At 45.6% G+C, this 15,591-nt stretch overlaps 1 protein-coding gene across 1 annotated transcript; it reads left to right on the top strand.

The window, feature by feature from the left end:
- Positions 1-17: 17 nt before the first annotated feature.
- Positions 18-14,819, top strand: HBEGF (heparin binding EGF like growth factor). Its single transcript, XM_069104360.1, has 6 exons — positions 18-361; positions 991-1,167; positions 4,707-4,884; positions 11,232-11,387; positions 12,786-12,879; positions 14,248-14,819. Exons 1-5 carry the CDS (start codon positions 319-321, stop codon positions 12,856-12,858), a joined length of 627 nt encoding a protein of 208 aa, XP_068960461.1. The 5' UTR covers positions 18-318; the 3' UTR covers positions 12,859-12,879; positions 14,248-14,819.
- Positions 14,820-15,591: the final 772 nt, after the last annotated feature.

Raw genomic sequence — 15,591 nt, 5'->3', positions numbered from 1 at the left:
CTCCTGGCAGCTCAGACTGCTGGCAGGAACCAAGCCCACTAGACGTTGCTGCTGCTGCTGCTTCTGCTGCTGCTCCTGATAAAGGCAGGCAGGCGCTGGGACTGAGAGAGACAAAATCCTCGGACAGACAGACAGACTTAAAGAGGGAGGAGGGACTGGCGTGAAGGAGGACGCAGACAGCCGCTGCCGACAGCAGTCGCTCAGACCCTGGCCCAGTGAGCGAGCGCCCCTTACTCTTCTCTTCCGCTGGATCCCCGCACCCTCGCGGTGCGTTAATCAGTGGATTTTTGGCCCCTGGTCTTCTCAGTTCTTGGGAACATGAAGCTGCCATCGTTTGTTCTTAAGCTGCTTCTTGCTGCAGGTGAGGGAGCTGGGGGACAGCTTGGATTGTACAGTTTAACCAGGATGCAGACCTAGGATAAGGGGACAGAATGGGGGTGGGGAGTAGAGGAGGCAAAAGGAGAAGGTATGGGAGTGGCCAGAGGACACGAATAGGGGCAAAGACGTGGAAGCGAGCGAAGGATGAGGGTCAGACATTTAGAGATGGAAGGGATCCCAGAAATGACCTAGTTCAAACCCCTCGTTTTTGCTTATGAGAAACGAGGCCCAGAGAGGTTAAGTGATTTGACCAAAGTCACACAGGGTAAGTGTCAAAGGCAAGATTAGAGCCTAGATACCGGGACTCGAGAGCCCGTGCTCTTTCCACGAAAGAGATGATGGTGTGGCCAGGGATGCACAGGGAACAGATAGAGCCAGAGAGAATCTGAATCTGAAGTGATCCTAGTGACTACGGGGTTCCATGTCTTGTCCTTTCATTCATTCTCTCCCTGGGACACATGGTCCCGTCATATCCTTTTCCATGATCTCTGGGCACACCTTCTGGTAGGGATTGGATAAGGAGGCTGTGCTTGTCCAAGATGACTTGGATTCCACTGGGGTAGATGAGTGACTGCTCTCTCTTTCCCCCACCTTTCCTTCTCTGGCTTACAGTGTTCTCTGCGTTGGTGAGTGGAGAGAGCCTAGAGCGAGCTCAGAGCCGGCTATCGGAGAATCGGGGGACAGAGAACCCCGATTCATCCACTGGATCTTTGAACCAGCTGCTTCATTCACGAGTTAGCAGAACAGAAGTCCTTGACCTGGAGGACACTGAACGTGACCTTGTTAGAGGTAAGTGTGTCAACCCCAAGCATCTGACCAAGACAGCCATCACAGAGTTAAATGCATCTCAATGGGGATTTCTGAGTGAATCTGATCCTGGGTTAAAGTCCAGACAGTCTAAGGAGAACCCAGATCCTTACATGGTTCCCTATGCAATGACTGGGGAGAGAAGAAGAGAACTAGAGATGTTTATCAGCCCTGGAATAGCAGAATGGAAAGGTTTACCAGGTGGTAAGCAGAGGCTCCGAATGTCCTGTTTCATGGGAAATTTCTAAGAGCTGTCCTGTACAATCCATAAGAGTGAGAGGGTATCTTGGCACATCCTGGACCTGTCTCTTTCTTGTTCTTATATTTGAGTCAATCCAGTTACAACCTCCTTTTGCATCTGAGGACAGCTGAATTAGTCAGTTTACTTGGAGGCTGGACAGGTCAGTGATTTTTTCCTTTCTGATCAGACTTTGTGGTTCGGCTAGTCATTGGTTTAGGTTCTCCTCAACTTGTTTTTCTAACTTGTGGACATGATGAAGAGTTCCCCAGGTGGGGAAGTCAGGATTCTAGACAGATAGAAGGTGAGTATCAGTGTTTTCTGTAAGTTCCCTGAGGGCCAGAATGTTGTCATTTTTCATTTTTGTAACTCCAGTGACCAACATGGTCCCTTGCACATAGCAGGCCATTTATAAATGTCTGTTGAATTGGATGCCCCCTGGAGATAAGAGTGAAGGCAGCTTAAAAATATCCATTGTGTGTCTAGGAATCTTTATTTTTAAATTTTTTTTTTTTTTTTTGCTTTTTGGAGGGCAATTGGGGTTAAGTGACTTGCCCATGGTCACATGGCTAGTTTTGTGTTAAGTGTCTGAGGCTGGATTTGAACTCAGGTCCCCTCCCCGCTCCCTCACCCCCCCCCCACCCCCGACTCCAGGGCTGAAGCTCTATTCACTGTGCCACCTAGCCTCCCCCAGCTCTAGGAATCTTTCTTGTGGCTACTGTGGCCCCTGGACACTTGGGGATTCCATGAGATATACCATTATGCTCATCCTGACCACATGACCCAAGGAGTCAAATTAAAATCAACTCTCCAAGCCAGGGTTGGTGTTCAGATGTCGATGCTCCATTCTCCCAGGGAGTATCCATAATCTGAGGCCCTACCTTCTGGGACAAGGGTTAGGTCTAATAGGGCCCCGTTCCCCATAGATGAGGCAGGACTCCTTAACCTGTGGTCTGTGAACTTGTTTTTGAAAATGCTTTGACAACCATATTTCTATATAATTGGTCATCTTTGGAATCTGATATAGTCTATTTTGTGCATTTTTAAAACCTAGATTGCCAGAGGGCCTCATGACACAAAAAGGGTTCAGAACCCCTGCCCTAGATGCTGATCTTTGCTAGCTAGTACCTGGTGCAGAGTCCAGAAGCCAGGGCATTATATTATCCACTTCCTTCGCAAATGCAATTCTTCTAGGTGGAGCGGGACTGGATTCCTAGGGAAAGGGGAAGGGGTGGGGGTGAGGTGTGGCTTGTCATAATCACTTCATAATCTGGTTAGGAAAATAGTAACCTGGAGTATAGCAGCAACCAGAAGGCCTGGCAGGCCAACAGCCTACAGCTTCCTCCTCTCTACCTTGTGATGCTGCCTTGGGGAGCTTTGCTTTAATTTGTCTTCTCTCTCTTGGATAAACCGAGTCAGGCTGCATTGTCCTGGCCTGTGCTCCTGCCCTTTCTCTAGAGTTTCTCTCTCCCCCCAAACAGGAGGAGGTGGGGCTCTCTTGGTGTAGCCCCCACTCGGGTAGGGCTTGGGCTGTGACTCACTCTTTCTCCACCCACACAGGCTGCTCCTCATACCTCTGTAGGCTTGTCACCGTTTTTCTCTCCCCTGGGGCAGGGACTCTGTCACCTTGTCACTTTCTCCCTCCATCCCTGGGTTTTCCTTGGCCTGTCTTTCCACACACCCATGACCACTTTTATTCCCTTTGCAGGAATTGTCCCCTCAGTCTCCCACTGGGTTCTAGATCAGGAGTTTTTAACCTGGAATTTGGGAACCTACTTTAAAAACTTATATTTTGATAGTCAAATTTGAAAATAATTGGGTTCCTTTATAATCTTATGTATTTTATATTATGCACTTAAAAACATTCTGAAAAGGGATCCACAGGCTTTGTCAGACAGCCCAAGGGATTTATGCCACACATACACAAAGATTACGAATTCTTCTTGCTCTAGAGGGAAGCAGAGAATAGGGGACAGAGGAAATGTAGGACCTGAGGCTTGGTACTAGCTGTGGTTTCTTCTCTCCACTGCTACCACCAACCATTTCCATTTCTCAGCTCTCAATTTTGGTTTTCGTGCTGAGACTCTTCCTTTCTGGGACCTTTTGCCTTCCCCATCCTAAGCCCCTTTATGACCAGAGTTAGTGAAACTGACTCTTCCACTTAACATATGTATGGCAGATGTGTGTGGTGGGAGACACATTTGGCAGATTACTCTTTCCAGACCCCAGGAGTGGATGAAGGATGTAGGTGAGGCTCCTGCACTAATAGAAGGGGAGTGCCTTGCTAGCCCCAACTGGAAGCATGGAGCAGGGCTGATTTTCCTCACTGCTTCTTTTGCTGCTGTTCCAACCTTAAAAACACCCCCAGCCTCTTCTGGTCATTTCCTCTATTTTCCATCTCTCTGCCCCTTGTAATATATTTTTTCCTCCCAGGCCTGAGAGAGCTATAAATAGGAATATTTAAGGAGGAATGAGAATGACCCTTTGAGCCTTACTAATGAACTGCAGAGGGGACTGGAAGGGAAGGGATGGAGAAGAGCAAATACAGGGTATCCCAAAGGACTTAGTACATTTTTAAGCCATTAGAAGCTTAAAACTGCACTAAGACTTTTGGGACACCCTATATTATATTGTCTGATCTAGGCAGCTAGTCTACTGACTTTAACCACAATGCTGAAGTCTCTTCTTTGCTTCTTAGCACCAATATAAGCTGGTATACCCTCACTGAGAAAACAGACCTGCTCATGGTATGGGAGAGCTGATTATCTTCTGAGGCTGAGCAGTTTGAAGACAGTGGCCATTTATTTTTAAAAAGCTCCTCATTCTCTTCCTCAAGTGCCCTCCCAGGAAAAAGCAGCTTCCTTCTCTGACGCTGTTCCCCTGGAAGTAGGTCATCGTGTTCACTTCGGGAAATGAGACTAATATAGGACAAAATAGAATCAATTGCAATTCTGAGTTCCCCAGGGATGGGGGTGGGGGGAGAACAAGGTTGGCAGAGTTGCCCAATCTGCTTGATGGAATCACCGGATGGAAGCCTTTGTGCTTGAAGTGTGATTCCCCTGCAAGGGTTTGTGAAATGCTTCTGTCTCCTTGTTGCTATTTCCCTTTAGTTTTTGCCCATAAAAACTAGGATTAATTTTTCTGACACCCCTGGAGAGTAATCATAAACCAAGGGTCTAGGAGCCTGGGTAAGAGAAGGGGTTCGTTTCAGATGTTTCCAGTGTTCTCTCTTCTAGAGAACAGACAGACACCTGACAGGAGACCCTTTCTTTTGTCCTTCTAGTTGCATTCTCTTCCAAACCACAAGCTCTGGTCACTCCAAGCAAGGAAGAAAATGGGCAGAAGAGAAGAAAAACCAAGGGAATGGGGCGGAAGAGAGACCCCTGTTTGAGGAAGTACAAGGACTATTGCATCCATGGAACATGTAAATATCTGAAAGAATTTCGAGTGCCATCATGCATGTAAGTGTAGACCCCTGACTCTTAGAAGGTTGTCATCCATGTTTCTCCTCCGTACTGTTCCTCGAATTCAAAATTTCTCATAGAACGGAAATGGGGAGGAGGGGACTATTTTTAGTCAACGGAAGGGCCCCCTATTTGGATGCAATTTCCTGAACCATAGGCTTTTGTGACATTTTTGCATTCTTTTGGATCCTTCACCCTTCCCCAGAAATGAGCTGTCTGGTTTAAGGAACTGGCATTTGAAACCTGGCTGTCCTTTCCAGGAAAACCCTTTCCTCTCCTCCCCCTTTACCCCTTTCAGAACAGAAAAGGGTTATGGGGCTTTCCCTCCAGAAGAAAATATGCGAAGGTGCTGCCCCAGCTCACTTCCTGGCCCTCGTATATGTATCTTTGTGAGTACATAGATCTGTGCTACTTATGTGTATGGATCTAAGTGTACTTGGGTACAGAGGTGAAAGATTTGGAATCAGAGGACCAGGATTCAAAACCCGGCTTTGCCATCTGTGTGACCTTGGGCAAATTGTTTCATTTCTCCGGGCTCAGTTTCCTCACCTATAAGATGGAGTTGAACTAGATAACCATGAAAGTCCTTTCCAGATCTAAATCAACAATCCTAGGTGTTGTACACTCTGCAGGGATGGGTAGAGGGGAGTTAAAGGAAAAGAGAGGAATTTGGTGGGGTTACGAAGAAAGCAAGGGAACATTTGTCTTTGGGAATATGTGGAGTGGGAAAGTATTTCCTGTATGCAGGAGTAATAGGAAATAAAAACTAATTCTAAGGGTACCTCATCTTAAGTCATGCAACATTTGAATTTTCCCTTGTGCCAGCCTCAAGGGGCAATCTGGGGTTTGGGCTCAGAGATGGAATGTGGGGCTGAGGGAGGCCCAGCACAAAGATGGATCACACTGCTATACTCCCTGAGAATAATGTCTCTAGTGTCCCAGAGGCGAGCACAAAGAGTCAGAGGAAATACTAGAAGAAGCCTCATTTCATGAAAGACTTTAAAACAAGGCCAAGAGAATGCTATGGGGAGTGATCTGCCTGCTAACCCCACAGAGGGTGTTCAGATGATTTGATAAGTCTCATCCACCTCTAATTGCTGCGATTCTATTTGCTTTTTAAAGGTACCACACTTCATATGCCTTGCAGCTAGCAAGACAAGGTCTCTGTCTTTCTTCTGTAGTTAGTAGCTCCTTACTTGTAGCTGTGAGTACTCTTCCTTTAAGATGCCTTCTAGGTCTCTACTAGCAATGTAGTATTTGTGGGGCTTGGTAATAGCCAGGGAAATACTTGTTTTCTCACCTAATTTAAACCTGGAGACTGGAATGAGGTTTTGAATCTTTAAACAAAACAAAACAAAATTTGGCATTTTCTACCCAGGGTGGAGGCAGTAGCTCTGAGGGCACAAAAACTGGATTCCAGCCAAGAATTTGGCCATGCCTCTCCCCAAGCTAAACTGGTCCGGTGCTTTGGCTGGCTGGATATCAGGCACTCTGCTCTGCTGCTGGAGGCTCAGACACGGTCTCTTACTCTCACTCCACCCACTACCTCAGGCTGGTCACTGCAAGTAACCTGCAGCATTAGATCAGAAGTATTTGACAATCCCAGATTTCTTGGGGGGGGGTCCTTTGTTTCTCACAGTCCCCTCATGTGACCTCACTGTCTTAAACCCCATTTTCTTCTCTCCTACCTCTTCAAGGATAGTTGAGATTTGGAGGAGAGAGGAGGCAAGATTTGGTGGATGGAGACAGAAATGCACACTGACTGCACCAGGGGTTGCTGACTTTCTCCTCTGGCTCCTTGTTCAGATTTACTGGGCACATGATGTGGGAACAAGTCCCTAGGCTGGTGAGAGATCAGTATCCAGAAACACATGGCTGACTGCTCCTTAGGCCCCTAGAAGCCCTTTGTCCCCTGGCCAGTGTGGCTGCCGGGAAGGGTATGTCTCAGTTGATGTGGGGAGCATGTGGATAGCTGACATCCTAAGCCAGATCCACAGAGCTGCCAGTGACAGGAAATGCCGACTATGTCAGAGTTCTGAGGCTGGCCCTAGACTTCTGTCTTCAAGGGGCGATGGAGGGTGGAGGTAACAATTCCCAAGAATCCGCAGACATGACTAGACACATAGGAATTATTAGCAAAGGCTTTTTTAGCCCCATAGCCTGAGAAAGCTGGTGATCCCAGTTAGGATGGTGAGGATTCCTAACAGTCCTGGGAGATCTGGGTTCTGGATTTTTCTGGAGCTCAGTCTGACTTTTGTTTGTAATCCTTTGATCACGTAGGTATTGATATTGTAGGAGGTGTCTGACTGACTCTTGGGCTTTACCTGACTCCCTCTGTGGCTTTGATGATCTCTTTCTACCACTTCCCCAATAGTGGTAGTACCTGATAGGGTCTGGATTTATGCTCTGAGAGAGGGTGGAAGATGCATCTCTGAGACCCTGAGTGGCTCTTGCTTCTACTGTAAGATGAGCTCTGAAATGGGACACAGCACAGGAGGAATGTGCAGAGTTTGAGTGGCTGGCTCAGGGCAGGACACTTGATCCCACCCCCAGATGCTTAGAATGGACCCACATGTTTGGAGATATGCTCATCTCCCTCCAATGTGTGAGCCAGGAGTCGGGTGGGGAGGTGTCTGTAAAGGAGGGGGAGTGGGTATATTAGGGTGTTTACATTATTATCCTTTTGACTCAGGATGGGGGCAGAGAGGGATTATGTAACTGAATCTCATGGCTCTGATGAAGATTTTTATTTCTATCATCTGAGTAAGCTACCTGAGAGGGTTAGGTGAAGGACTGGGGAGTCCAAAAAATTAATTTTCCTTGCACAGGAAGAGAACTTTTCAGAACAGGGCAGTAGTAGAAAAACAGAAGAGAGCAAGATCAGACTGCCCACAGGACACATGGGGTCATATACCAAGGACCAGGGAGCAACCTGCATTGCTCATACTTGCTCTGGGAGAATAAATCCCTAGAATACTGCCCAGTGTCTCTCATGATGGGAGACAGCAGCATTCTGCTTTGTGGAGGTTGGCAAGAAGGTACTAGAAGGGGAATAGGGCCGAAATTTATGCCATGTTTATCTTACCATCTCATTGACCTCCACTCTATAAACTACAGGATGTGTGCATGGTCAGCTACCCTGCTGTCCTTTTTTCCCAGAAGGCCCCCAGCCTGAAAACCCTGTAGCTGGGTACTTTCCATTGCTTGGGGGATCAATCCCTCAGGCATCCAAGAGTTCTCAGAGAGGAGAGTGAGAGGACCTTAGAGAGTGTGATGCCAAGCTGTGTCTCCAGTTGTTCTAGGAGGCAGAAGCCAAGCTCCCTCACAGCAGCCTCAGAAGAGATGTCTGTGATGGGTTGTCTCCTTTGTGTCTTTTCCTTATGCCACCCTGGAGAAATCCCAGAGCAGAGGAGATGAATTCCTATCTCTGCAGCCTAAGTGGGATATGGCCTTCTTCCCAGAGAGCAAGTGTTGTAGGAACCCTATCTAGATCTAGAAAATCAGCCAGCACAGGAAAGAAAGCCTAAAATAATCCTTGTGGCTCTGCCTGCTAGGGTTGTCCAGCAGCCCAAGCTTCAACCTGATACATTCATGTGATGGGGAAAGGGAGGGAATGGAAGGGAATATGCATTTATATAGTGCCTACTATGTTCCAGGAAGTACATTTATATAGTGTCTCCTGTGTACATTACAAATATTATCTCATTTGATTGGAATTAGGATTTGATTGGACTTAGGGTTAGCACTTGCTTTCAAAAAGGAGGGGAAGATGATTTAACATGAGCTCTGTGCCTCTGCTCTCATTTTCATTGGTCCAGGTGAACTAGGTGATGTTTCTGTCCTTTCTGTGTGATCAAGCTAAGGAAGGAAAATGTTATCTTGATCTGTTTGTTTTATTCTGTGGGACTATTTGGCCACTGTGAGATGATCTGATGCTTGAAACCAGGCAGGGTTCTCCGTTTCCTTATGTCCTGAGGCTGAAGGCCAAGTTTTCATCTAGGCCTGAAACACTTTGGCTCAGGTCTATACTAGGGAAACTGGGAGAACTCAAACAAAACTGCTTCTGGCAAAGCAATAAACCTATTAATAGTCTGGGGAGTGGTGGGGGAGGAGTAAGGGGAGGGGTTGGAAGTTGAAAGTATAGATGAGCTAAGGAGAGGGTTGAGTTTATTTCTGGGTGGGGGTATGGCGGGGCCTGATGCAGGGTAGACAGGTGGGGTTCAGATAAATCAGGCAAGGTTAATTACTCCCTACAGGAGGGACATGATAACCGCCTTCAGTATTTAAAGGGTTGTTGTATAAAAGAGGGAGTGGATTAGTTCTCTTCTCAGGGTCCAAGTCAACCAAACAAGAAGTAATGAACGGAAGTTGCTGAGGGGGCAGACTTAGGGAATTTCCTAAAGCTCAGAGCAATCTGTATAGGAACAGAACTGTCTCAAGGGGTAGTGAGTTCCTCAGAACAGGTCTTCACGAAGAAGGCAGATGGCTGCTGGTTAGAGGCTTTGTTGAAGTGATTTCCTATTCAGGCATATTAAACTCTTTGCAACTCTTGAGGTTCCCATCATCCTGAGAGAGGAGCTCTCTCACTTCACAATTCATCATGCAGAATGGGCCAAAAAACCACCTCAGAGCTTGAACTCAGGGCCCACTGGGCGCTACCTATATCTTGAGGAGGAAAAGAAGTCATTCAAGCCATGTGGAACCATGGAGGGGGTCAGCCACTCCCAGACACGTGTCATAACACCCCTTCCTCCATTATTTATATGATAATTGCAGTTAAGAGGATCACAAACAGAAGTCAGATTGAGGCCCCAGAAAAACCCAGGACAGCTTAATCACCCAGCTAGGAATCCTTAAATCCTGGTTGGGTTACAGGCAGAATGAATTCCTCTGGCCAGAGGGATGGATGCAGGAACCTTTGTTACTAATTCCTATGTCTGCAGTCAGGGCTGCAAGTTCTTGGGAGCTGTTTCCCCCACCCTCCATTGCCCCTTGAAGGCAGAAATCTAGGGCCAACCTCAGCTCTGACATAGTCGGCATTTCCTGTCACTGGAGGCTCTGTGGATCTGGCTTAGGATGTCAGCTATCCACATGCTCCCCACATCAACTGAGACATACCCTTCCCGGCAGCCACACTGGCCAGGGGACAAAGGGCTTCTAAGGGCCTAAGGAGATGTCAGCCATGTGTTTCTGGATACTGATCTCTCACAAACCTAGGGATCTCTGTCCCCACACTGCCCGGTAAATGGAAACCTGGTGCTAGAGGGAAAAGCTAACAGCCTCGGGGACAGAGTACAAAGCTTCTCATCTCACTGTCTTTTCTTCTACAAATCCTACCTGGCTCTGAAGAAGCAAAAGAAGAGAAAATAGGGGGCAAGCCTTGATAAGGACAGGCAAGAAATCTGCAAATGGAGACCAGGAAGCACCAAATACTTCTAAACTCAGGAACATAAGTATTGTCCATAGGACCATAGAATTTAGAACTGGAAGGGTCCTTTGTAGCAGCCTAACTGCCTCATTTTACAGATGAGGTACAGTGACTTGCCCAAGTTCACACAAATAATAAATAGCAGTTGCACTGGGATTCAAACTCAAGTCTTTGAATATAAATCTTGATATAAAGGCTGTATGCTACAATGGAAGGAATGCTGACTCCAGAGTCAGAAGACCTTGGTTCAAATCCCACCTCTGAAGCTTATGACCTTGGGTAAGACACTCTGTCATCTATAAAATGTTGAGATTGAGCTATATGGCCCCTGAGGTCTCTTCTAGCTGGAAGAAGGCAGCTAGGTGGTATAGTAGATAGAACACTGGACCTGGAGTTGAGAAGACCTGAGTTCAAATGTGACCTCAGACACTAGCTAGCTGTGTGACCCTGGACAAGCCACTTTACCTCTATCTGCCTCAGTTTCTTCAACTGTAAAATGGGAATAACAACAGCAGCAACCTTGCATGGTTGTTGTGAAGATCCCAGGAGATAATATTTGTAAAGCACTTAACCCAGTGCCTAGCACATAGTATGTGTATATAAATGCTGATTCCCTTCTCTCTCTTCCCTCCTGGTTCTGACTGTAGGGTCTTCTCTAAGTTTTTCACAGGACTGTGTTGCTTTTCCAAAGAAAAAGCCAGAGAAGTCCGAGTGGCTTGGACTAGATGAAAATTTAATGGTCCTAGTACATGTATTCTTCAGTAATTCCCTGAGTTCTTGATGAAGATTGTGGAGTTTGGGGACATTCAGCCCTTGGTCTCCAGAGCCCAGCTCTCCCCTACTAAGCACCAAAAAGGAGAGAGAACCAAACTCAAGCAATTGGACCAAGTTTTTATTCTCTCTCTTCTCCCACCAGCTGCCAAACAGGATACCATGGAGAACGGTGCCACGGACTGAGTCTCCCCGTGGAAAACCCCTTATATGGCTACGACCACACAACAATTTTGGCTGTGGTGTCAGTAGTGCTCTCTTCAGTCTGTCTCCTCATCATTGCTGGGCTACTCATGTTCAGGTAAGACATCTTGGTGGTATTCTACTTGTGGTCACAGAACCAAAGATTTTAGAGTTTGAAGGAACCATGGAGGGCCCTCATGGGCCATCTACTGGAAATTACAACCCCAAAAGAATCCCTGCCACAACACATCCAGTAAGTGTTCATCCAGCCCCTCTGTAGCTAGGTGGTACAGTGGGTCTGGGGGCCTGACCCTGGGCAAATCACTTAATCTCTGTTTGCCTCAGTTTCCTCATCTGTAAATGGGTTAATGATAGCACCTACGTCCCAGGGTTGTTGTGAAGATCAAATGAGTTGATATTTGTAAAAAGTGCTTACTGCAATATCTAACATTATAATGCTCATTCTCCCCCTCCTCTCCCTGTCTGAAGACTTCCAGTAAGGCAAAGCTCCTTCTTTCCAGAGGCAGCACATTCTAGTTTTAGAAAGCTTAAATTTCCCTATGAAACTTCGCACTCCTTGCTCTTGGCTCTGCCCTTTGGGACCGAACAAAACAAGTCTAGGTCCTCTTCCACACTTGAAAATAACTCTCATATTCCCTTTGTGTTCTTTCTTCCCTTGGTCAAACATCCTTTACAGTCTCTCTAGGGATGGGAAGGCATGGAGAGCCATTGGCAGGTTGTAGTAAGTGGGTCATTTGGGGGTACTTCTGCTAAATCATCTCTCTGCCTCTTACCATGAACATCTGCAAGTGTAACCTGGAGTGGTGTTGAAGGGTGAGGGTAGATAGAAATCCTATCTAATCTCCTCCCCCCATGCAAATAAACTAGACTGGGCTTTTAGCTTACTGTTGTGTTGCTTTCATAAGTTAAGTCTGAACCTCTTTTCTCCTGGGGTGAAATGGACTCATTGGTACCCAAGGCAAAACCTACTGGCTTAGAACCTACCCCTGTCCTCCAGGGATTTTCCTCTATTCTTATGTGTCCTATTCATTTCCATGCAAATTCCATCCAGTCTTCTCCTGGTTTCCCTTTCTTCCCAAGTTTTGATCCTCTTTTGGTGATGTCAGACTTGTTGTTGAGTAGTCAGGGCATCAGTTAGAGGAATTTGGCCTGATCCCATAACCCTCTTCTAGTCAAAGCCAGCTTCCATCAAAAGGCAAGTCAAGCCTTTGTCTGGTGGCTCTTTGGATAATGTGTGAATGTTTGGGCTTTCCTGGGGAGCAGAGAGTAATAGCAGATTCTGCTTAATAGTTTACTATCTTGAAGATGTATCTGATGCAGCTTCTAGGCCAAGATATTTCTATTTTCTGGGCTTCATTTTCCCTCTCTCCATGGGAGTGATAACAGTAAGAAGAAATCTAATGAAGTAAGAGGGGCCTAGGCTTTTTTCTCCTTCTACAGACTGATGATTGCTCTGCCAGGGCTATTGCTGATGAAGTTTGTTTTTCTTCCTTAGGTACCATAAAAGAGGAGTTTATGATGTAGAAAGTGAAGAGAAAGTGAAGTTGGGGGCTCCTGTGGCCCACTGATGGGAATCCGGAGTGTTTACGGTAAGAATTCTGGCATCTGTCCTGGGGGCAGGGTTAGACCCACCCATGATTAAGCTGTTTTGGGGCTTTTTAGGATGACTGCTGGCTCTCAGATTCTCTGGGTGCTCTAGGACAGAGGTTCTTAGCCTTTTTAAATGCCTTGGACCTCTTTGGCAGTCCGGCGAAGATTATGGACCCAATCTCATAATCGTATTCTGTTTAAAAATTTCATACTTGCAAGAAATGCTTAGTAGAATTGAAGATGTAATTGATTTCCCATCCAAGTTCACAGACCCCCTGGACATCTGTCTATGAATTCCTATGGACTCCTGATTAGGGATTCCTGCTCTAGGAATGTTCAGGTCTTCTGGAAATCTCTCTTACCTGCCTCCTAGCTGGTAGAAATGATGTTTCTTCTCTAACTTTAGCTGCTTTGTGCTCCATTTGCCCCTGGAAAATGCTCCTAACCTTAGTTACGGCCTTTCTCCAATTCTTGTCATTTGGCTCCTGATCCTTTTCCCTTTTCTGACATCTGTCTTCCCGGCTTCTTTACCTTCCCTCCTGTAGTTGGAACTTTCCTTTTGAAGGTAAACTATAGAGTTGCAGAGTTGCTGTGAAAAAAGAGGTCATAGATTTAGGACTGAAAGGAAGGGACCTTAGAGGTCATATAGGCCAACCCCCTCATTTTACAGATAAAGAAACTGAGGCATGTAGCTAGATTAAGTGACTTTTCCAAGGTCACACAGGTATGGACTGGGAGGTAAGCCATTTATTAAGAACTTAATTTTTACCAAATGGCAGAGTTGGAATTCAAACCCAGGTCCTCCAAATCCAAGGCTCAGGTTATTTCCACTTTATCATAGTCTCTTCTAATAGTCGTTCACATTTGAATGGCACTTTGTAGTTCCAAAGGACTTTTAGAAACATTACATCTCATTTTACCTGCACAATAATTCTACGAGACAGATGGGACAAGTATTATTCCCATTTTATGGATTAGGAAACTGAAGCTCAAAGAGACTTACCTAAGATTGTGTATCTAGTAAGTGGCAAAGCTTTGATTTGAGCACTAATCTGGGCTCTTTCTACCAAATGGAATTACTTCCGAGGAGAGATCTGATCTATCATTCCAGAAGGGTAGGTGCTTTGGAGCTGTTTGGGGTGAAATTTGGTAGAGATGCAACAGTAGGAATACTATGACCTATAGACCTCAGCTTTTTCATTTTGACATTTGAAGCCGTATTTCTTCTTCTCATTGCTCTCAACAATAGAAAATTTGGTGTAGCTATTCCCTCCCCCTCAACAAAAATGAAACAACAGCAAAAAAACAACAGTATAGTCCTGGACCCAAGAAACATTAGAAACTTAATCCTTTTTGTTGGGCTGCAGGTATCAGCTGGGATGTGCTACCTCCTGAAAAGACCCAAAAGCACAACTGCAAACTTTGCCAACTAGAGGCATTTCCCCAATGTCCGTGAAGATGAAGACTCCTTAGTCCCAAGCTGATGTATCGATTGGGCTCTACGACTGTTTCCTCAAAATGCCAGAGCCTCCAAGTGCCAAGTAGATTATGTCAAAGGGAATCTGGAAAGGAAAAAGGCTAAAGAAAGAGACAGTGATGTTCTTTCCCCTCCTCCCCCATAGAAGTTTGTTTATGCATTTATCTTTTGGATTTAAAATGCCAGTAAAATTCCATATGCTCTAAAAGTCTTTGACTGAAGAAGGAGAGATTTGTGGGCTATAGAATGAAGGAAAAAACAAAAAGGACTGAAAAGCCAAGCACTCCAGTAGTCACTGAGAAATCTGCTTTTTGGACTCTCCAGCTGTATGTTTGATGAGCTAACTGTGAAAGACTGCAAGCCCCAGAACACTGAACTTTGGGACTTTACATAGAAAAATAATTTAACAGATATTTTTGTTTGTAAAAAAAAAAGCTTTTTAAATTATGTATTTATTTTATTCTATATATGTTAATTTATTTAGTTTTTAACAATCTAACAATAATATTTCAAGTGCCTAGACTGTTACTTCAGCAGCAATTTCATACCCCACCATCTGGGTGAAAGAAAAACCTCCTATATCTGCGCTTGTTCTTAGACAGCTGTATAATTTGTCTGTGATAATAATGTATTATTGTCTGTGAACATTTCTGATGATATTGCATGGGCAGGATGCCACAGAGGGGACAGAATTCTGCATTGTCAGGATCTATATCTCGGGGCTCTAAAAATGCTCGATCCACTCTATGAGTTGGATGGCGGTTTTGCCTACTGCTTTTTATATTGCTGTTTGTTTCGAATACTGGATGTGCTGATGTTGCAATGTAACAGACTTCAGCCTAGCTCTTGTTTTCTCCCTCTGAAATCTCATGAAGGCACAGGCTCACGGGCCGGCCTGGTTAGCACAACTCAGTGTTTGCCCCGTGGGATGAAGAGAGTGGGAAATCACCTCCTGTGTCAATACATTTCTATTATTCCAACAATTCACCTGGTGCTACTCCATATATCCAGAGGTGCGGTCCTACAAACTAGGTGCTGAATGGGTTAACAAAACAAAGGGGCAAAGAGAGAATTAGGCAGCCACAAACTGGGTTGGAAGACAAACAGAAAAGTCAGAGCCTATAGGTCTCTGTTGTTTAAAGCAGATGTATTGTGAGTGAGAAGGAAGGGTGGATTTCTTTGTAAGCTTACCCCACCCACCAAAACTCAAAAACAAGAACAAAAAATTTCTTCC

This window comes from Petaurus breviceps, unplaced genomic scaffold (genome assembly GCF_028583685.1).
Source record: "Petaurus breviceps papuanus isolate PSGF00001 unplaced genomic scaffold, PetGlider_PUasm1.0 685, whole genome shotgun sequence".
NCBI lineage: Eukaryota > Metazoa > Chordata > Mammalia > Diprotodontia > Petauridae > Petaurus > Petaurus breviceps.
The sequence above is the reverse complement of the archived record's forward strand: the minus strand, read 5'-3'. Positions and strand labels throughout refer to the sequence as shown.

What these genes read in the sequence shown, in the direction of transcription:
- HBEGF (XM_069104360.1), top strand. Translation starts at nt 319, where the DNA reads ATGAAGCTGCCATCGTTTGTTCTTAAGCTGCTTCTTGCTGCAG. An exon ending in TGAACGTGACCTTGTTAGAG is followed by an intron (nt 1,168 to 4,706) that starts GTAAGTGTGTCA and finishes TTGTCCTTCTAG; the next exon opens with TTGCATTCTCTTCCAAACCA. An exon ending in GCTGGGCTACTCATGTTCAG is followed by an intron (nt 11,388 to 12,785) that starts GTAAGACATCTT and finishes TTTCTTCCTTAG; the next exon opens with GTACCATAAAAGAGGAGTTT.